At 44.2% G+C, this 22,732-nt stretch overlaps 1 protein-coding gene across 11 annotated transcripts in view; it reads right to left on the reverse strand.

Annotated features, from left to right (window-relative positions):
• BCAS3 (BCAS3 microtubule associated cell migration factor) overlaps positions 1 to 22,732 on the reverse strand; it is a 375,413-nt gene that overhangs the window by 196,062 nt on the left and 156,619 nt on the right. For all 11 annotated transcript variants that reach the window (XM_009902820.2, XM_054166698.1, XM_054166701.1 and 8 more), the window contains 3 exons: positions 18,558 to 18,658; positions 14,679 to 14,875; positions 13,292 to 13,389 (listed from right to left, as the gene is read on the reverse strand). In XM_009902820.2, coding sequence (XP_009901122.1) covers positions 13,292 to 13,389; positions 14,679 to 14,875; positions 18,558 to 18,658 — 396 coding nt within the window. The remainder of the gene's footprint in view (positions 1 to 13,291; positions 13,390 to 14,678; positions 14,876 to 18,557; positions 18,659 to 22,732) is intronic.

A 22,732-nucleotide genomic window follows, 5' to 3' on the forward strand; every position in this document is an offset into this window, starting at 1 on the left:
GTCTGAAATTTGGATTATTGGTTTATAGACAGCACCAGTTGGCAGCAACAGAGCTGTTTAGAGCTGTTTAGCAAGGCACAACCATGTGTCCTGGGGGGAAGCAGAGCTGCCAGCTGAAGAAGGATAGGAACTGTAACCTGCCCATTCACCCCTGTGTGGCAGACAGACACAGGGGAGGGCACAGACAGGAGCACAGAGGTGGCACTAGCACTTCTAGCCTGGAGAAGAGAATGCTGAGGTGGGATCTTCTCAAGGCTTATAAATACTCAAAGTGTGGGTGTCAGGAGGATGGGACCAGTATTTTTTCAGGTGTCCAGTGACAGGATAGGAGGAATGGGCACAAACTTGAACACAGGAAGTTTCGCCTAAGCACAAGAAGGAACTTCTTTACTTTGAGGATGGTGGAGCACTGGAGCAGGCTGCCCACAGAGGTGTTGGAGTCTCTGTCTCTGGAGGCATTCCAAACCCACCTGAACCTCTTCTCGTGTGACCTTCTCTAAGCCAGCCTGCCTTGGCAGTGGGGTTGGACTCAATCTCCAGAGGCCCCTACTGTTTTGTGATTCTGTGTATCCCACCCAGCACTTCATACTGGAGTTCATCAGTCATTTACTGAACCCTCCCCTGTACAAACAATGGGAGAAACACGAAGAACAGCATCAGTTCTTGCTTTCCCCTTATCCTCAAGTGCTCATCACTATGGCATACCTAATTAATGCTTTCAATAGGTGTTAAAAATTCCTCCACTCCAGCGCAGTAAATGCATTATGAACAGGCTAAGGCAAGTGGCTATAGTTTAGAAGCACAAAGGTGAGATAATGGCCTTCCACATCACTGAACTGTCAACCTCATTTAGTACAAAGCCTGGCATCTGGAGACTTCAAATCATACAGCCGTTTAAAAATATATAGAATGTTAAATTAAATGACAAACACAGGACATGTCACCTTTTAGAGGCAGAAATGTAAAACCAAAGCATATGTTCTCCAACTGTATTTGCTTCAGGATCAGCAATATTTTTGTAACCTCATTAGTTTCTTGACTTGGGGTTTAAACATGGAAGGATGGCTATACAAATAAGTTACAGCTCCTCCACGTGATAGCCTCAATTACAAGTCAATCTGCACTAGCAAAATAAATGAGGGACTCTGGGTTTAACTCTTGCAGAGGATTGGGAAGGTGAAGACAATGAGGAAAAATGTCTGCAAGATGTTTGGGGTTAAATTCACTCTGCATTTTGAGCTCTGCATCCAAGAGGCATGTGCAAACATCTGACCTCCAAGTCTGCATTTACAAACAAACCCTGTGGCCTCTACTTGTGCAGAGCTCTTACTGACAACTCCAAAAAGTCTTGAGGAGTTAGCACACCAAAACAGGCCCAGGCTCAGCTGCCCTGATGGAGGGCTAACTGATATCTGCATGTAACTTATCTGTCTCTGCATGGCACAAAGCCTAAGCTAATAAACTGTAGCTGGCTCCAAGTAGAGCCAGCTCAGCTCTCAGCACTGTGGTCTTGTCACCACTCTGGTGGGAGTGTTACACACCCAGCTCTACACGATGGAGCCCGTGGGTGGCACTGTCAGGGCAAGGAGAAGGTGACAAACCCCATGCTGAGCATGGCTTGGCTATGCCTGCATGGTTCTTCAGCTCTTCCACTACCCCCAAGAGCCCAGCTCCCTGGCCCTCTCCTAAAGGGAGGGCAGAGAGTGCCTACAGCCTCACCTGCACAGAGGCTGCTCCCCATCTGACATATCACTGTACTTCGGTCACGTTACATCACTTTAGAGCACGCGTTCAGCACTTCATGGCATGCACAATCTTTCACTGAAGTGTTATTAAAAGGCTATAACTAGGCCAATAAAGCTGAATTTTATTTGTCCGCTCAGAGCGATGGGGAAGCGGTGCCTGCTGATGGCATTAAACGAAACATCATGCCCGCAGTTCAGATGCTTTCCCAGCGACCTGCTATGCAAGTGGGGAGCTGAAAGCTGTTGATTTAACATACAGCAGGGTAGTGCTGAAGTGCAGCCATGTCAGGATATCACATCAGATAGAGCTGGTGCTCTTCTATCCTCCCCTCCTCAACCCCTGCCACAAAGGGTTTTGCAGCATGAGGAATATTTGACACTGCCTCACAATTAATAGTCTCACTGAGCATCCAGAGCATCCCTGAGCACATGGTTGCACGTTCTCCTGAGGACCTGCTTCAATAAGGACAGACTCTCTTTCTTTGCAGGCACTGTAGGACTAGCACAACAGCAACAGCAGAACAATGTTGATTTTGCAAGCCAGGTTCCCCAGGTTTCAGTCACAGGTTTCATTGGAGAGAAAGGAAGAGCCATCAGCGAAACTTGGAAAGAAGATCATGAAATAGTGAAGCACTGCTTGCAGTGTAGCTTACTGTGCATGAAAGTTTAAACCTTGCTTTCAACCTTGGTTTCCTAAACATGTTGTCATTTACTATAATATGGATTAAAAAGAAGAGAAAGCAAAGACAAAATGTAAATGATTTAAATGCATGCATATGTTCTTTTGAAAAATGTATAATGCATCTGCAAGAGGGTTCCCCCCCCCCCCATATTTTGGGCACAAATCAAGGGGGAAATGGTTCACTTATGATAGAGTGAATTTTTTATCTAACTTCAGTGGTAAAATGTACTTCCCTGTAAGCATTTCACTGTATTCTGTCTGTTGCTGGTTTGCTTTGGTTTTAAAAAGCTTGAAGTAAGAACACCAAAAGCAAACCAGCCTAACATGAGAGTATTTCTTTCCTCTTCCAAATTCTTTCATGGCAACTTTCTGTTAAAAAATAGATGAGTATCACAAACAACCTTGGGGATGATCTATGGTCAATCACTAGGCCTGACACTTGCAGATTCACAGACTGCATTGGTTGGAAGGGACCCTCAAAGGTCAGCTTGTCCAATTTCCCTGCAGTCAGCAGGGCAACCTCCAACTAGATCAGGCTGCCCAGGGCCACATCAAGTCCAATCTTGAGTGTCCCTAGGGCTTCAACCACAGCCCTGGGCAACCTGTTTCAGTATTTCACCACCCTCATTGTGAAGAGCTTCCTCCTGATGTCCAACCTAAATCTCCACTGCTCCAGTTTCAAACCATTGCCCCTTGCCCTATCACTACAAGCCCTTCTAAACAGTCCCTTCCCAGCCTTCCTGTAGGTCCCCTTCAGACATTAAAATGTAGCTGTAATGTCTCCCTGGAGCCTTCTCTTCTCCAAGCTGAACAGCCCCAATTCTTTCATGCTGTCTTCATAGGAGAGGTGCTCCAGCCCTTTGATCATCTTAGTGGCTGTCCTCTGGACCTGTTCCAGATTGGGGGAGCTACTAGTGTGAGGTCTCACTGGAGCAGAGTGGCAGAATCACCTCGCTTGACCTGCTGGCCATTCTTCCTTCGATGCAGCCCAGGATGCCATTGGCCTTCTGGGCTGCAGGTACCCATTGCTGGCTCATGTCCAGCTTCTTGCCCACCAGCACCCCCAAATCCTTTTCTGCAGGGCTGCTCTGCATTCAATCGCAAGTTTAGAGAGTGTTATGATTACTTTTAGAATGTATTGTAAATGATGGTCAGATAGAATGGTACACAGAGATTCACTCAGCAGTCATCCTGCAAGCAACACAGGTGACAATCTGAAGAGGTGTTGTTTTTTTAATTAATGCAAATTCAGTTAATGGAAATCATCCTGACAGTGAAGAGCTGGTAAGAGCATTGCTACACCAGTGACTCATATAAAGGCAAAAATATATATGTACTACCTTTCTAGAGGCTTCCTCTCCTGAAGTGGTATAGTGAAGGCTTTTTGTAGGGTCCTAACATTAAAAGAGGCCAGGTACTGAAGTTTCTAGTTCCTGTACTTGGAGCAAAAGACAATGACAGAGCCAGTTACCAAAACTAACACTCACACACAACCAGACACTCAGGAGCAAGCACTCAGCCTCTCTGCCAAAACCTAGCAAAATCCATTTATTATCCAGAAATACAGGTGGGTCGTACAGAGCCAGGGCCAGCTGCAACTGGGACAAGAGCCCAGGCAAGTGAGTGTGTGTGGGTCCCTCTCTGAGCAGATGTGAGCTCAAGGGAAAGCAGCTGTGCTGGACGCCCCCACAGGTACTGCACGCAGCACACCCAGCACAGGAGGCACAAATGGATGCCCGCTGTTGCTGGAGGCAAATAGCAGGCAGAACAGACTTGGCAAGCCTGGGAATTCAGAAGAGGAGGGCCTGCACCCGGCTTGACCTGGGGACATGGGATTTTTGATAGGACTATTACAATCACAGAGCTTATAAAATAGATTGGGAAAGGCTTTCGTGTTGGTTTTGGGAATCCACTTGGAGGCCTTACATCTGTGGCCAAACTCCAGCACAAACCATATGTCAGCTGCATTACCACCTTTTCCTTTTCCCTGTTCCTGCTCCATTTTAAAGGACCACGCCTCAGCCTCACGCAGTAAACCAGAGGCAGCCCCAGGGCAGTAGAGGCTCACACACCACTTCTCTTATCTGGAGAAATCCTGTGCTAATGATGTGAATAATCCCAAGCCTGCTTTCTGTCATTTACTGACTGTGACCTGCTTGTTTTCACCTTTACAAGGGGAATAGCACCAGAAGGTTTATGTATGAAGTACTTGGCTTTCCGAGCTCCCTCTGCATTTGCTTTGGAAGGAGGTGAGCCCCAGGCAGGCTCTCCCCAGCAGTGGTCAAGACTCAAAGATCTCCTGTTTGCACAACCCCTGCAGCTGGAGGCACTGCCAGTGACACTTGCACACAGAAACTGGCTGATGAGGAGGAGGATGGTGACAAGCAGGGGCTCCCTCCACCCCACATATTGGCTTCTCTCTGCAGCAGCTGCTTGCTGGCACCAGCTTTGGCTTTTTGTAGCACTCCACCCATAGCTAGAGCAATAACCAGCACCCAGTTCAGCCTTAGTTGTAATAAAGAAGTGAAAGGTAAAAGCTATGGAAGCAGCAGATAAAGTGCTATAAAAAGCTGGCTGGGACCAGGCCAGGGATGGAGTCCAAGGAGCCAAGACAACTGCAAGCTGATGAGTATTTCTTAATTATCCAATCCTGTGAAAAACTAAATAATTCCCATCTGGTTTTTTTAGCCCTTACGTCATTGAGGCAGTAAAATATATACAAGTGAGTACCAAAAGACTGTATTTCAACTTAGACATAAATATTTATTTCCAGCAGAGAACATCCTTTACTTCAGCAAGGCGAAGACAGGGTGAAGAGGCTGTGATTGTAACACCCTCAGTGTATTAAAGTCCACCTTAAACCAGATCAAATGCCTGGCTGAAATGCCTGGCTAGTTTATCATGTCCCAGAGCTCAGTTTTATATGGTATATACCTAAACTCACCCTTCTGCTGACTCATCCCTATTACACTCTAATGAGCAATAGCTAAAACCTGCTGATTTGGGACTAACAATGGTGAAAATTGGTGCTTATGCTGACATTACACCAAAAAAACCCCTCAAACCTCATGGGGACTGATGATATTGTTTAAAGCTACTTCAGTACAGATCTAGGTAAGGTCTGTGTAGAGTCTTTCCACCAGGTAAGGTTTATGTGGAGTCTTTCCACCATGCGCAATGGGCTGAACCAGAAGAAGTCTGAGAGCCCACATTAAACCTGCAGTGGCTTTAAAAGAACAAGTTTTTGTGGCTCTGGAAATGCTAAGAGGTGTCCAAAATGTCATTATTCCAGGGTAAAGTATTATCCAGCAAGCAATATGTTATCTGTAGCATGAGGAAATGCAAGTGAGAAGAAAATCAGTGACTCATATTGGAAGTTATTTCTAGTATGAGACTGGTGGCCAACTGGCACAGCTGAGAGCTCAATGGTTGTGCAGTAATCCAATAATCCTCAGTTTTGCCTTCCTTTCTGTGCAGCATTTTAATCTAAAATGCAGCACTATCATCTCATTACTTGGAAACCCCCCAAAAAATTACAAACAAGCCACCATGCTTATTTTTAAAAGCTAGTGATGCCATTTAATGAAGAGGGGAACAAAACAAATCAGGATTGGCTCAAACTAGGAGAAATTCCTCAGCAGCTGCCCTACCACTTCCAACTGCCAGTGAAAAATCAACCCCCCAAACCACTCCTGGAGACTGATCAGGCCCAGTTTTACACCTACAGATTTAATTGCTCTGAAGAGGCCACCACAACCTATAGTATTCAGGTAGTTGCTATGCTCTAGGGACACAGACGTCAAGCCTCCGTGGGTATTTTACAGGCAGGAGGAAGCTGAAAGACAAAAGGAAAAGTCCACAGAGGCCTGAAGACAAGAGCTGATGTTCTGGAACAATTCCTGAAAGCAGGGGAGGATGAGTCAGGGGATCTCAAGAGGACCAGCAAAGCAATCCTGATGATTAAAACCTAGCATGTGACAGAGACTACAACAGTCCAAAGTGGAGGAGAAACAAGAAATAATGAAGCATATTTAGAGGTTTTCAAAGCAAACACAGCAAACGGTGAGTGAAGACTTTGAAGGGCAGCCTCACTCAGTGCAATCATTAAAGAAGAATGTCTCTCTTATGAAGTGGAAAACTGATTCTAAATGAAAGCTTTCCCCAAAACAATACTGTCTCAAGAATTCATCTGCAGATGGATGTTCAAATGCTCTTAACTTGCACATCTAATGCTGTTTTGACAGCATTTCAAAGGGTCTAGATTAAAGATGAGCTTTGAATATAATCAAACACTCAGAAAAAATATCAAGGTTTGTAAAATGATTCCTTTAAGCACCACCTAAAAAGAGCAGAACTGTCAATGAAAAGGCCTCTTTGCAAATCCTGCCCAGTGTGTTATTTCTGTGCAGCCTCTCAAAACACAAGTCCAGACACTGAGGCTTCTGGATCTCTTGTAAGTTTAACAGTAGCTAGGAGCTCTCAGATCTCAAGCTATAATAAATATTGTATCCTACAGGAGCCCATCGGGAATCTCAGCTCATGTGTTGCTCCACAGAAGATTGTGGTGTCAGATATGATTAGAATCAACACTTGCCACTTATTCAGAGCTTTAAAGCTACCTCCACAGAACATTAACAACTGTTAATGAAAGACAATTAAGGGCTACACAAACCAATCTTACATCCAGAACGAGTTTGTGTTAATTACTGATGTACAAAACACTTATTGTGCACTTTGGGGGTTTTTCCCCCCCATAAGTCAACAGAAGGTGTTTATAGGCTTGCAGCAGGCCATGCTGTAGCACACTGCTATTTTTCAGCTCACAAACCATTATGTGAACTGAAGGTGGCTTCCCCAGCTGAAAGCTGGTGTGCAACACTTAAGCAGTAAGACACTCACTGTCTGCATTAATGGACCACTGGTACATGCGTCAAGCGGGTTGTGTGACATGAGAACAACTGTCTCTGAGCAAGAGGACTGCACCAGTGACCATTACTGTGGCCCCTGCAGGCCTCTCTGAAACTTATCTTCACATATAGAGAAAATCCTTCCCCCCCCCCACTACCTGGTACTTTGTTCTGATGCTGCTGAAGTCACAGGTATGCTTTCATCTGGCAGTGACACCAACATGGAAATTGGTGGGTTCCTTGTTGACCAAAGTCCCCAGGGCACAGTCAGAAACCACATTAGCAAAATGAATATGGAGGATTAAGCACCTTGAGTAACTTAAGTTGCTTGAAGCTAAATTCAGCCTAACACAGCAGTGTCTAGAAACTGGACTTTTGATTTCCACCTGCATCTGTGAAGCTAGCTGCCACATTGCACCATTTTGTTTTACCTCATGGACTCTCCTGCCAAAGCACAACCATCTTAGGAGAGATGAACTGTTAGAAGCCTCCTCAGTTAAATCAAACACCAAGTGGGGTGAGGAACAATAACCTCCTCCACTGCTATCAGAGCAGCGGCCACCCTGCATGGCTGTGTCGTGCTGCGCAGTTCCCATCTCCAGATCTGACAGACTAAACCACCCACAACCATCACAGGGAGACAGAAGTAAATCAGTCTGTAATGATTATGTTGCCTTTTAGTCACTGTTCCCATGCCCTTCCTCTCCAGTATACTTCTCCTGCCTAGAGAAAACACCCACCAGTGTTTCAAGACATTAATGCTACTCCATGTACCCCTGCAGCTGAGTCTTTTCCCAAGCCCGGCAATGATCCAGCAGCAAGTGCCCAGTCAGTAGTGTCAGGTCATTTTAATTTCTCTTCACATCTCCACAGTCTATAGGGCATAGCTGTTTCTAGATGCAATCATGTATACTGCTTTGGCATCTTGGAGCCTGTTGAAGTCAGTTCTGTCTCAAGGCTCTCTTCAAAAATCATCAGATAACATTTTCTCAAATTAGATTAAATAAATCAAGTTGAAACAATCCTAAGTATGAGAACTGTGCATTATGCAGCTCACACACACGATTTAACCAGACACAGGAAAAGGATGGAGAGAGCATGAGCACATTCAAGTGTGTGTTAGTGCACTGAGAAAACAAAAAACCCCTGAGTATCTCTCACACTCTATCACTGTTCCAGGAGTAATGCATAAAATGTTTTCCATTTCATTGTAAGGATTTTAAATAGATATCAGAGTAACAGAATTGGCTCAGAATTTATTCCAGGAAAGAACCCCAACTTTAACTCATTTAAATGTAAGGTAGAAATACAAACCAAGCCCTGCTGGGTCTGTGGTTTTGCTGTTACCAAACAGGTGATGCCCTCTAAGAGCAGCTTGTTCTATGACCATTATTAAAACCTCTCAGTGGCTGTGAAGAACAAACCAAGGGCCAAATCTCTTCCTTGGCTTCAAAGCTCAGCATTATACTCAGAAGATCTGAGTGCAATCTCCATCTGCAACAACAAACTACCTTTATACCATCCAGGTAATTACAGGTTCAGGTCAAGGACTCCAGACTGTATTGATTACATCTCTCTGCAACAAGGACCCTCCAGCGCTGGCCGGCTCCACTCAAGCAGGGCAGCTCAAGTATCCGTGACGCCAGGGCTCCCCGGGTCCTACCAGTGCCCGTAACGGGAAACCAGCCACTGCTCAGGCCTGTCAGTTATTGCCTGTGGCAGTGAGGACAGCCTGGGAATTCATAATGTTGGTGACTTCATCTGCCAGCTGCATTCACACATCTTTACTACCTGAATAACTGATCTCTGCTACTCCAAGGCAGCACTTTCTGGTGTACAGCATTTGGGAATAAATATTTGATGGTGCATACAACAGAAGAGAGCTCAGATGGTTTAAGGTGTGACAGCAGAAGTGTTTATTAAATTTCAAGTGAGAGCATTGCTGGGCAGTAAAAATTTGTCCCTTGGTCCCTATCTCACAGGTGTGGTGATGAACAATAAAAGATCCTTCACAGGCAGAGGGAAGAGGGGGAAGGAGGGGACGCAACCTCCCTCCCCCCACAAACCCCACATCAATTCTTCTGTTCATTAAACCTCTGCAGGCAACAAGCTATCTGTCCATGACCAGCCCATCACACACAAAAGAAAGGGAAGTACTAAATTACCAGGCAATTTTAAGTGAGCATTGATTGAAGCAGCCAGAAAAGAGTTTTGTATTGTCAGAGCTTCATACAACACTAATGATCAATCTTAATTAAAAAATGATGCCTGCATTCTGAAGATTCACAGCTTATGCCATGTTCCAGATAGAACATGAAGGTTCTCCCCACCCCACACAATCAAAGAGGTGGAAAACAATGCTCAGGATCTTTTTCTTCCATAATTTCACCTTACTCATTAAAATCCTTCCCATTGTAACTTCTGTATTTGTCCTAAACAAGCAAGAAACAGAGATCTCCTCCAAGGAGTAAAGGAAAATGTTGACGTAAACCAGGGATCAGACAACTTCTTTGTCAACACTTTGCTGACAGCACAACAAAATCATGACTTGACTGATGGATATGTGTCAAACCCCTCTTTGTGTGAGGGAATACACAAAGCTTTTCATAAACACACACACAGATGCACAGGCTTTTCTTTTGTTCAGCTGAATAGGATTGCATTAGCGGCTGAGCATACCTGAGTACCTGAGCCCTTCAGCACATTTGTTACAGCTTAAGGACAAGGCTTGCCCTCACAGACTCAATGCAGCTGTGAGAGCATGTTCACTGTGATCAGGGACTGCTGCAAAATCCTCTCTCAGTCAAGTTGAGGTAAGCACACAGAAACATGTTTTTATATCTACTTTTAACCATTAAAAATCACAGGACAAGAGGGAATAGACTGAAGCTTGAGGAAGAAGGGAGATATAGACTGAAGAGTAGGAAGAAATTCTTTCCAGTGAGGGTGGTGAGACACTGGAACAGGTTGCCCAGAGAGGTGGTGCATGCCCCCTCCCTGGAGGTGTTCAAGGCCAGGTTGGCTGAGTCCTTGAGCAACCTGGGCTAGTGGAAGGTGTCCCTGCCCATGGCAGGGAGCTTAGAACTAGGTGAGCTTGAAAGACCCTTCCAATCCAAACCATTCTATGAACTAATCTCTACAGAGGCAGCCATCCACCTTGCAAATCACATTGCAAAGTTTCACTATAACAGCATTAAGATTTCTGTGCTTTTAAAATGAAGATTGGTGCAAATGATCTCAGGAGAGAACACTGTAAAACTGCGCTGTGCTAAAGACAAATGGGAAAAGTCTTGATTCAGAAAAAGAATTGCACACACTTCTCATTAAACACAACAACAGAATTGTCACCAAGGTGGGGGGAGAAGGAAGGAAGTTATCAAAATGGCAGAAGAATAATGGAAGATGATAAACATGTACTCAAAATCTTTTGATAGGAAGAAGAAGTGATGGAGTTAGATAAGAAGAGGCGCCACGCCGGTTCTATCTCCAAGCAACAGGCAATCAAACAGCCAGATAAGCATCTTCATAAAGTGCAACAGGCTCCACTACACAGGTCAGAACTGAAGAATCACTTCCTGGTTCAGCCTAGGCAGTAAAAATTTATGATCTACTTAAAAAAAACAAACCACCAACCTTCAAACCTACAACTGTATTTTCCAATAAATTGGTTTTCCCTCAAGAATGGAAGTCATTGAGGGCATGCCTTGGTACGGGCAGGAAATGAGAATACTCACAGTAGTGGACTGTAACACCAAAAAAATGCACTGTTGTACACAAGCAGTGTTTAAAATAAAACCTTTAGCTTCAGAGCTGAGCTTAATGCAATTTTCTTCACATCTCAAAGGTGGGAAGGGAAATAAATCAGCAGCAAATGCTTCTTCCCTTTGCTGGGCTCTGCTGCCAGAACAGCACAGGGTCTCAAACAGCAGGGTATGTTTTCAACTTGTGTCTCCTGGACACCACAGCAGGATTCACACCCCTGTGCCAGCACCCATCATCTGGCATATCTACCCTGAATTTGGACCAGTAATTTCTGCACGGGGAAGGACAGACATCAGGCAACATGAAAACTGCAAATAGAGGGTCAAGTCCCTGAGTCAAAAATCAATCCCAATCCAAGCTGTCTGGCAGGGAAGTTAAATAAAATACTGATATCAGCATGACCCTAACAACATCCAAGTATTGTTTAGAAGAAACTTATGAGGTGCTACAACAAAACTGAATCACTACTCTACAGTAAATATATTTTCAGTGTCAAAACAATTGACTTTGGCAATTTTAATATGGACACACGTGTTTAAGGCATTACCCACAGAGCTTCATCATATTCACATGAGCCAATTCATATTAAGGTCCCATCCACACCTCACAAAGGCTGTTTAGCATAGAAGAGCTACAGTCCTGCACGGTTTGTCGTTTGTAATGTGGATGGAATAACACAGTTTCAGGATGTATTGTGGTTGTATTTTGGAGTTCTTACACATTCCTCTTATGGCACTGCTCTTTTCATAAGCAAGAGGGAAAGAAAACCCCACCCTGCTAACCCAGATATCTCTTATCTGTATCAGCTGGCATGGTCACGTTGCTAGTGAGGAGCAGCTCTGCCATTAATCACTCTGCATCTGAAATGCCAGCTACACAGGCACAAGCACTCCTGTGATTCAAGCTTGTAACCTTACAGGGATAATGGGCATAGATGAACTAGTCCAAAAGAAATCACAACTGAAGCACTTTTCTCCTGTATCAAACCAGGTATTTTCAAAACGACTTTGTCATGTAGTGAAACAAATAAAACTCACTTGAAATAGCCAGCACCAGACGTTTGTCTCAGCTCAAAATGTGAATTAATTTAACAAGTTTCAACTATTTGAAAATAGAATTTATAATGACAATCCTCAAGATCCAAAGTAAATGCAGTTATCATCGAACTCTGTTGTAAACACATCTAAGAAGTATCCTGGAACACCCAAAGAGATTAATTTGGCAAACAATGCAATAGCTTGGACCCTGAATTTGTATCAGTAGCACACAGAGTCTGCCACAGGAGCTTTTATTTTAACTCTCTTTAGAGCAAGCTCTCCAGAAACCAGGTTCTGTGTATGTGTTACAGTCTCCTTTTACAGTTTAACCTCAATCCAATCAGCAGTCCCCAGGGATTTTCAAATCACCACAGATTAAAATCCTCCTGGACTTGACTGTTTGACTAATGCTGTGTGTTTAATAATTCTACTTGTGAGAGATTTTATTTGACAAAATCCTGCTGTGTGGACCCTCGGACACTCTACAGCTGTACTAGAACATAAAGCTCTGCTGCCCTTGTTTCTTTGTACAGCCTGCACCCCAGTACTGAGGAAAAAAGAGAAGAAAACTTTATATTACATATATAACCATGCTGAGATTAAGAAAATCATGGTAGTATTGAATTTACACACCCCTTTAGAGCAGAGTGGTGCAATTGTGCCTATTACACAAACACTAGATAAACTGCCCTGTTGTCTGGCCTGTTTACAGAAATCAATTACACTTCTGATTACATTTCAGTGAAAGTGCTTTTACAAGGGAGATGGAACTGCAATACTGTGTGCTTTGGGCATTCATTAATAAAAGCATTTCAGGGTTAGCATTCACAAATGTTCGGCTTCTCAGTTTAGGCAGGGTTTAGCACATGTTAAACTTTGTGTAAATATTGTGTTTGTATCTTACCACAATGCTGTCAGTTCAGATTTGAGTGGTAAAAGGGAAAAATATAATCCCCTCCCCCAGCATTATGGTAGTTTTCAGTAAGTATTTGTGTAAGACAGCACTTACCCTACTGTGCAGCTGAAAATCATGGGATCCTTTTAATGCTGGGCTATGGTTAGTAAACATGTTACCAGACCAAAAAAAAAACCCACCCCAAAACAGGACAGAGGAATGCCACAAATAGCAAAGAAAACACAAAATCACCAAGTTCCTACCTGAGGTAGCATCAATCACCGTTGAAACTCCTCTGCGATCAGAAACTGGACGTGAAGACCCCGGCATGCTCACAGGTTCTGAGCGAACTGGCTGGATCCTGAACAACAAGTTAAGGGTTACCACCTGTGCCCAAATCATGGCTCAGGTGGGCTGCAGCTAGATTACAAACCACCATCAGCTGAGCAATTCAGCTCTTGAAAACTTTTGTTTTCCTTCATTTTGGGGAAGGGAAAGATCTGGAAAACCCATCCAGAGACAGCTTGAGACTCCACACAGAGGGAGTGTCCCCACACACTGTCCCACAGAGAGTCACAGGAAAATGCTCACCCTACTAAAACAGGTTAAGAAGCCTCTATTGCCCTTCTGAACAGCAGCATTTTCTTTGCTAGTTTTAGGAGAACAAACACATTTGTTTGCTCCTTTTGTAGCATATATCTATATCCACTTAAAAAAAACGCCCTCTCTTTCTGCATCTTTCTACACTTAAACACTTAAGTCATTAATGTATGTGACAGATACACCCCTACTCATGTGAGTAATTACATGTGAGGAGGAATCACACATTTCAAACCCATGGCTTTTCAGTCCAAGGATGATCTGCCCAGCTTTAATGAGGTTAGTCCTATTATCCATCTCTTGTTTTACTCAGAAGAATTTCAGACACAGTCGCAAACAATCCAAGTTCATGCCACAGAACTTTGGACTTCACATCACATGCAAAGTCAGGAGCATGGAAACTCATTAAATCTTGACAGTTACTGGACAGGACACAGAAACACATGGTGCATAAAGCAATTCTGCAAAATCACAGCTATCAGTAAATATAAACCCACCTTTACCTTCACTCTCCTTCCCTTCCCATCTTTAGACCCAGCCCCAGTCCCAAATTCCAGATCAATCAACATCCAAAATCAGATAAACTAAATGCATGAAAAAGAATACAGTAAAAAAGGAAGGGGGGGGGGGGGGAAGGGGGGGAGGCAGGAAACCAATCAGGGAAGGAAAAAGCATTCCAGAAGTTCACTTACTGTTCAAACACACTGACCACAGTCAGCAGCTAAATCTGTGGCAACATCATGTCTGAGAAAATGAATTTATTAAGCAATGCAGAACCTGTGAAAGCCAAGATGAGGCTGAGCAAGGCTACCAGACTTTGTACTGTCTCTCACTGTCATTTACCAGAGAAGGGGCAGCAGAAAGGAATCTGTAACTGCCTGGCTTGGGTGAATGTTTGTGGTTGTTGAGTCACACACTCTTCTAAGACTTTCATCTGAACAAGCTTGATGAAAACTCTTACACATTCTACACAGATGGCCTCGCTTCAGCAGGAGGCAACTTCTTCACACAACAAATGTGAACCAGCTTGGAAATTGATTTTGGTTTTACCTGAGACTGTTGAGATCAAGATCATCTGTATCAAAGTCCAGAAGAGGCTGAGGGGTGTCACTTGGCCCATGCGACTGCAGCACAGAAGAACTGGAGGAAATGACAGTGGTCTGGCCTGAGGGGTGGATTGTTTTGAACTGGAACTGGGGACCCATCCATAGGCGTCGGTGGGGCCCAGTGTGAGTCACTATTTCCACCTGTGGGATGAGAATATGGGGAAATGCTTAACACAGATGGTTCCTTCAATACACTGAGCCCCCAGAATCTTGCTGTTCTCGAGCAGAAAGAGCAGTTTGTGCCATCGGTTTGCAGGAATACTGAGCAAGGGAAGCCTCTGCTAAAGAAAGGATGCTGCAGGCAAAGCCGAGAGCTTCATGTAGAGCCTTCTCAAAAGCCTGTGAACCAGCACAGACTGAGGACACTGCACTCCAGTTCTTAAGCTGCTCTGGAGGCTGACACTCCAGCCTGGCCATCACTTCACCTGATCCTGCTCATTCCTTCCCATGGCCTGAAATTGTGCCAGGAGAGGTTTAGGTTGGAGATTGGGAAAAATTTATCTCTTGAAAGAGTAGTCAGACATTGGCACAGGCTGCCTAGGGAGGTGGTGGACGCCCCATCCTTGAAGATGTTCAAGAAATCTCTGGACATGGCACTTTGGGCCACGGTGGTCTTCAGTTGATGGTTGGACTCGATGATCTTAGAGGCTTTTTCCAACCAAAGCAGTTCTATCATTCTGTGATTATGAATTACACAGTAGAACCTGAATGCCACAAGCTGTCCTTGTGGTGTAACAAACAGGGGAACACAGACAAAAAGTCTGCCTCCTCCAGATCACCTCAGTGCTGCCCAGGTCAAGGGATGCACTTTCTAAAACCAAGCTGTCATGGCTTGGTTACAGCTGCTTGCTGCAAGTTCACACATTAAACAGCACTGCTTCACATGTATAGAGTGTGAACTGCAGCTCAAATCAAAGCTCATAATTACTGTTGGCATATCTGCTGGCAGGGACCATCTTGCTGGAAAGCAACAAGATTTGTAGCAGAGAGCAAGGTGAAGTGTGCTGGGAGGCACTAAACAGCCCAGGTCACACTCCTCCTTCCTATGCAGATGTCATATGAACATGTATGTGCAGCACATGGAGTCAGAAAGGCAGCTACATACACACTGATACTCATTTAACCAAAATTCCAGCAATTAAAGCAGAAATAAAGATGTTTGCCTGCAATGAACAACCACACCTGAGATATGTGTGTGTAAGTGTAGAGAGACACGGAAGCTTCTCACTTCCATGCCTGCTGCCAAACAACACAGAGAATACAGGTGTCTAACAAACAACAGTTTCCAATATTCTGACTTTCCTTTTTCTCTCCCAGGGAGAGGCCAGATAGAGACTTCTGAAAAAGAAGTTATTTCAGTAAACTAAGCACCTTGTTTATTTATTTATTTATGTCACACTGGTAACGAGAAACCTGATGAATAACAATTCTGGCAAAGTCACAGGAATGCAAAAAAACCACAAAGGCTGCAGAGGGACTGTTTTCAAAGGCCTGCAGTGATAGGACAAGGGGGAATGGTTTGAAATTAGAGAAGAGCAGATTCAGACTGGATGTTTGGAACAGGTTTTGCACGGTGAGCGTGGTGGAACACTGCAACAGGTTGCCCAGGGAGGCAGTTGAAGCCCCATACCTGCAGATATTCAAGGTGAGGCTCAACAAGACTCTGAGCAACCTGATCTGGTGGAGGACATTGGATTGGATGACATCTGAAGGTCCCTTCCAACCCAAACTGTTCAATGATTCTGTGATTCCATGATGAAAACTTTCAGTAACATTGCTGAAATGTGTGCGAATAGGAAACTTTGGCCTTGTAAATGAAATCATAGAATGGTTCTTAAAGATCATCTAGTTCATGTAAATCTTCAGCAATACAATTTTTAAAATCAAAATGAGCCTTTAAAGATCATAAAAAGGAAGTAGGAAAAGAAAATGTTAAGCCCAGGTGAGCTCCCACTTTTGAGATGACAAACCCAGACTATTAAATTCCCACCAGTTTCTGCTAAAACAACGATCACCTTCACAGCAAAAATGCAATTCAGAGATTCATGAAAACCTATTTCTGCACCTATATGGCACAGATGTGTACTTGTAGTGGTTCCTGACTCTTTCAGAGGCCATTTTAAAGAGGCTCAGCCAAGATGACAAACGCACAGCCTATTTCCATCTCCGCATGTATCTCAGCCTAACTTGCACTGACTGTAGCCATTTCTGAGGCAAGTAGCTTTTATGTAGCAGTGTAAATTAGGCCACAGATAAAGTAATCTGTATATTTTAAGCTTGAAACCATCAGTGTCACAGAGCCGAGAGGTAAACAGATGCCTCTGCAATTTTACTGAGGCTACGGCCAGATGTTCCTATTCACTCTCCTGTTGTGTGCAGGACAAACATATTGTATCTACTTCACACTGACAGCACACATTACCCACTGTTCTAATTGAAAAGTTGAAGTGAAGGGCAGTGTTTTTTCACTGCATGCTGTTACTGTTGATAACAACACTTCCATTTTGAAAAACACACTTGCACTTTGGGCTTAATCTAAAGTGGCTTGCTTAGAGAACGTGAGCATCTTCAGGCTCAGAAGGGCTATCATGGCTCTGCTCACTCAGCAAAAATCAAACATTCCAGAAGCATTCTCTGGAATTACCTTCTTCTGTCACATCATTTGGGATTTTCCTGTGTTTAGAAGGGAAAACAGTGCCTGACATCACTGGGGATTTTCTCATATTTGTAAGAAAAAGAAAGGAATCTGACATCCCTTGGGATTTTCCTCATATTTGTAAGAAAATAATCTGACATCACCTGGGATTTTCTCATATTTGTAAGAAAAAGAAAGGAATCTGACATCACTTGGGATTTTCTCATATTTATAAGAGTATAATCTGCCTTCACTCGGGATTTTCTCATATTTATAAGAGAATAATCTGGCTTCACTTGGGATTTTCTCATATTTGTAAGAAAAAAATTAAATGCCAAGTGGCGTCACGAACACAGAGAGATTTATATTGACTCTTCTAAAGGGGCTCTGGAACAGGTTGCCCAGGGAGATTGTGGATGGCCCCTCCCTAGGGGTGTTGAAGGTCACACTGGATGAGGACTTGAGCAATCAAGTGTAATTGAGAGGTGTTCCTGACCACTGCAGGGAGGTTGGAGTAGATGATCTCTAAAGGTGCCTTCCAACTCAAGCTATTTTATGATTCTATGACTCTATGAATGAAGTTCAAGCAGTCTTAAGTACCCTTGTCATCTTATGTCTTCCAAGAATTAGTAATGAACCAAACTCCAAAATGTATGTTTCCCTCACTCCCTCTTTTGCCTAAGGCTGCCCACTACACCAAAAAGTCACCAGAACAGTAAAATATCCTACACAAAGGGTCACAAAGATGACCAGAGGGCTGGAACACCTCTCCTGTGAGGACAGGCTGAAGGACTTTGGTCTGTTCAGCCTGGAGAAAAGAAGGCTTCAGGGAGACCTTAGAGCAGCCTGAAGGGGGCTACAGGATAGCTAGAGAAAGACTGTTTGTAAGGACAGGTGGTGACAGGACAAGGGGCAACAGCTTCAAACTAGAGCAGGGTAGATTCAGATTGGACATTAGGAAGTTCTTTACTGTGAGGGTGGTGAGACAATGGAACAGTTTGCCCAGAGCAGTTGTACACATCTCATCCCTGGAAGTGTTCAAGACCAGGCTGGACGAGGCTTTGAGGAACCTGGTCTGGTGGTAGGTGTCCCTGCCCATGTAGGGGCATTGGAACTTGATGATCTTTAAGATCCCTTCCCACCCAAATCATTCCATGACTCCATGATGAACATTCTCAGAAACCATACCTGTGAAAGCCACTCTTCATCCTCCTGCCCGCTGTGGTCAGAGGCCAAGCTGTCGTACGACTCGTGTCGAGTGATCGGCCCAGGGCTCCCTGGGGGAACCACTGAAAAAAACCCAGAGAACTGAAAAGTCAGACATACTCTCAAATGTTTGGGGAAACACCTATTGGCACAGTAACATTTGTATTTTCTTAAACCCCTGATGCTACTTCCAGGACTTCCTGAAGTGAGTCCTCACTCCCATTTTGACATTCATGTAACTAATTGAAAGCTGGCTTCACAAAAACTTGGGGTTTAGGGTATGACTTTCTTGCCATTTAATTGGATGTGCTTCATGATCACCTCACTGTCACCTTTTCAGTTACAGTAGTAACAGTATATTGATTAGGAACCTGTAACAATGAATTTGATGTTGAATTTGCTACCAAGATTAAGTACTGAGATTATTTCACTGGATCATAAAACCCCAGAAATTCTTTATTCAGAGTTGCATTGCACTACAGTCAATCTGTATAATCATTTTGGACAGATAAAGAAACCCACTTGTTTCAGCTGCAGGTGACATGGATAACTAGAAAGCTGAGGGACAAATTCACCAGTGGCTACTAAACACAACAATCCAGACACAGACACCAAGGACCTCACAAACTCCAAACTCCTGGATGTTGGAGCATCACTTCCAGTCACACCAGAAAGCCGAGGATGGGTGAATCTTTGGTTTGACAACATTAGATCAATCCACAGTGCTCACCAGCAAACCTTTTCTTGACAAACAAATCCTACATTAGTATTAACTCTTTCACTACCTAAATCTCTGCTGTTTCCAAAAGTCTGAATCTCAATTCACAGAACAAAACTAAGTGGATTTTGTTCCTCTGTTCACTGCTGTCATTTACCTTCCTGTGGACTTGCTCCAGTGGGAAAACAGAAGTTGTTCAGCTCTGCAGGCTTCTAACAGTTACTGTATCTACAGCTTGACTGTATAAGACTTTGGGGAAAATCAGAACTTAGTGTTTAAATGCTACCACCACACAAAAAAAAGTCAGAGAATTGTAGACTCATCATTGTAAAGCTTAATATTTTGTGATGCCTGGTCCTTGAGTCATTTAAATGTGTTAGTAAAGCTTCACACAGTCCAGCTACTTCACTTTCTACAGCAGCAGCAGCATGTTGCTCTAACTAAAACTTCACACTTGAGAAAAGCTGAAGGAGTTTGGAGAAGGCAAAATGCGAGCAAGCACCCAGGCAATAAGACAGGAGGTACTTTCTTGTGGCTGCTTACTCTCAGAGGCCCATTGGAAGCCTGGATTCAACACTATGAAACCATAGCTACTTTGAGGGCAGAGCAGACACCACAAAAGCAAATTAAAAGCAGCAAATGCACCAATGGTGTTTTGACTTTGGCAAAGCAAGAGGGTTTTATGCTACAGCCTTAAGAGACCGGACAATGCTAAAATCAGAACCAATATTTTTATAGTCACACAATCCAAAATCGACTCCGGGGCTTTTAAATTGATTTTTAAAAACTCCAATATTACAGGGCTGACCTCATGTGTCGAGTTTCCATCAACTACAAATTTTTACAGGCACGTTGTAAACCCCTAATAACAGGAGTTTATAATGGCAGAGCAGACACAACTGGAACCAGAAACACAGAACGGCGCCTCTGTAACGTAAACAGCACGGGGTGTCCGTAAATCCGTACGGGAGATGGAAGAAAGGCATTTGCATCCTGTTTGTGCAAGTGGCTGTCACAACTCGGAAAGCCAACTGTACCCTGGGCTGACCAGTAGGACAAGTGAAGTGACTCTCCCCCTCTGCTCTTGTGAGAGCCCGCCTGGAGTACTGCGTCCAGATCTGGGGCCCCACACACAAGAAGGACATGGAACTGTCGGAGTGGGTCCAGAGGAGGCCACCAAGATGATCAGAGGGCTGGAGAACTTCCCCTGTGGAGACAGGCTGAGAGAGTTGGGACATTTCAGCCTAGAGAAGAGAAGGGTCTTGGGGGGACCTCAGAGCAGCCTTCCAGTACCTGAAGGAGGCTACAAGAAAGATGGGGAGGGACATTTTACAGGGGCTTATAGTGATAGGATTAGAGGGAATGGATTGAAGCTTGAGTAGGGAAGACTGGAGATTAGGAAGAAGTTCTTCACAGTGAAGGTGGTGAGAGTCTGGAACAGGTTTCCCAGGGAGGTTGTGGATGCCCCCTCCCTGGAGGTGTTCAAGGCCAGGTTGGATGATGCCTTGAGGAACCTGGGATAGTGGAAGGTGCCCCTGCCCATGGCAGGGGATTGGAACTAGATGATGTTCAAGGTCCCTTCTAACCCAAATTGTTCTATGGATCAAATCAACCTCAGCTATGGAACCACCCATAACACCTCTGTATCACACAGCATCCTCATTCTGGGACCCAAAACATTGCAAACTCAGTTTAGGGGCCAACTCATTAAAGAATGGCTCAAAGCATTAGGATATGACCTTACAAAGTGTTTTTCCCCACAAGATACTATGCATCTGCCTCATGAACTGAAATCAGCACCGTTTGTGCCTGCTCTATGCGTAGGTACACACCTCAGAAGCCATGGACCTTGTTTCAGCAGTGAGTATTCAGCAGTTTTCCAGCTAACCCAGCAACTGCCTTCACCTGCTCTATTACAGCCCTGACAGATCTAATTCAGTGACTCAAGGATGTGTCTGCCTAGCCCATCTCAAACCCCTCTTAACACACAAACCTCCCTGGCTCACAAAGAGCTGACCACTTGCAGTAACTCTCTGAATGTGAAAGCCTAACCCCCACACTTCTTCCTTACCAGTCACGTTTACATTTGGGCCCTATGAAACAAACTCATTATTCTGACACGTTCAGCTGCTGTCCTAATCTTCTCCTGCCTCCCCTACAATAAATTCTACTGACTGGAGCAATGCCTGTTTCTGAGGGCACAGCTGATCAACTGCAGGCTTTCCTGTTATTGAACTCTGCTAACAAACTGTTCATGGCTCTAGCAGATGTTTTTGCTTTCAAACCAATGGGAACTTTATGGACTGTTCTGAATTTCTTTTTGTTTTCCATCCCAGGGGCAACTGCTCGAGCTGTCAAGATGAGGGAAGCTGCTATTCAGTGACTAGTTGCAAACACACTAGCCCATGGAGCAGCATCCCCCCTGCTTTGTGACGTCGCTTCTCCCTTGTTAATACTCTTCCATTTCACTGCAGATTCAAGACTGCTTCCCAGTGAGGGAGGAAGCCAAATTTCAGAAGTTTTGGTCCCACGCTGTTGCCTTTTCTTGAGGGATCACAGCTTTGCAGTAACCTCCATCCCAGTGCAGCTCCAGAGCACAGCATTAACTCTTTCTACCAAAAAAAAAAGCGACGACATGCTGAATTCCACCAAAAAGCTCTGCCTTCGAGTTCACCAGCAGGGCAACAGTGATAAAGCCTCAGCTGAGGTCAAACCTCAGTAATTTATTTTGCTATTTAATAAAATAGCATTTATATACCACACCTATCACAAAAGCAGGCATTTAAAGAGAGTCTGGTTTTGATAGCAGGAACCCATAATGATGGTCCCAGCCTCACCACAGGCAAAGCAAGCTCTACTCCCACTGCCCTTAGTGGGAGCATGCAGTGTTCTCTGAGATATGACCTTATAAGACAAGTGATCTGTACTGGAGATTTGCCATTGCTCTACTGCTGATTACAGATAGACTTATGGTCAGCTTCCCCAAGTCAAAAATGGCCTCCAAGTTACAGGAACAAATATCAAGGCAACATAGGAAAATGTAAAGTTGCTATTTTCCCTTCATTTCTGGGTCACACACCTCTTGCATCTGTATCAGGTTCCAAGATGAGATTAATTTAAGCCCAGAGGCACGTTTCCAGGAATCTGAGCTTGAAAGTAATCTTTTCTCTTCCAGCTTAATTCTTTGAAGACCTGAATTCACACTGGAAAGGATGGCAGCCACTCACACACCAGTGAAGCTGCTCTCAAGCTGAGTTTTTTCCAGTTCCTAAGGGATTTCCCTGTAAAGTGGGATAGCCAATAGTACAATTCATGGTGTTCAGAAGCTTTGCAGCAGCTGATGGTTTATCTTGCACTCTAATTTCTTTTTCATCAGGAAACAGTCACAAATGGCACAGGAGCGAGCAAGCCCTTGTTGCAGGGAGGTATTTCACTGGCA

This window comes from Dryobates pubescens, chromosome 13 (genome assembly GCF_014839835.1).
Source record: "Dryobates pubescens isolate bDryPub1 chromosome 13, bDryPub1.pri, whole genome shotgun sequence".
Lineage (NCBI taxonomy): Eukaryota > Metazoa > Chordata > Aves > Piciformes > Picidae > Dryobates > Dryobates pubescens.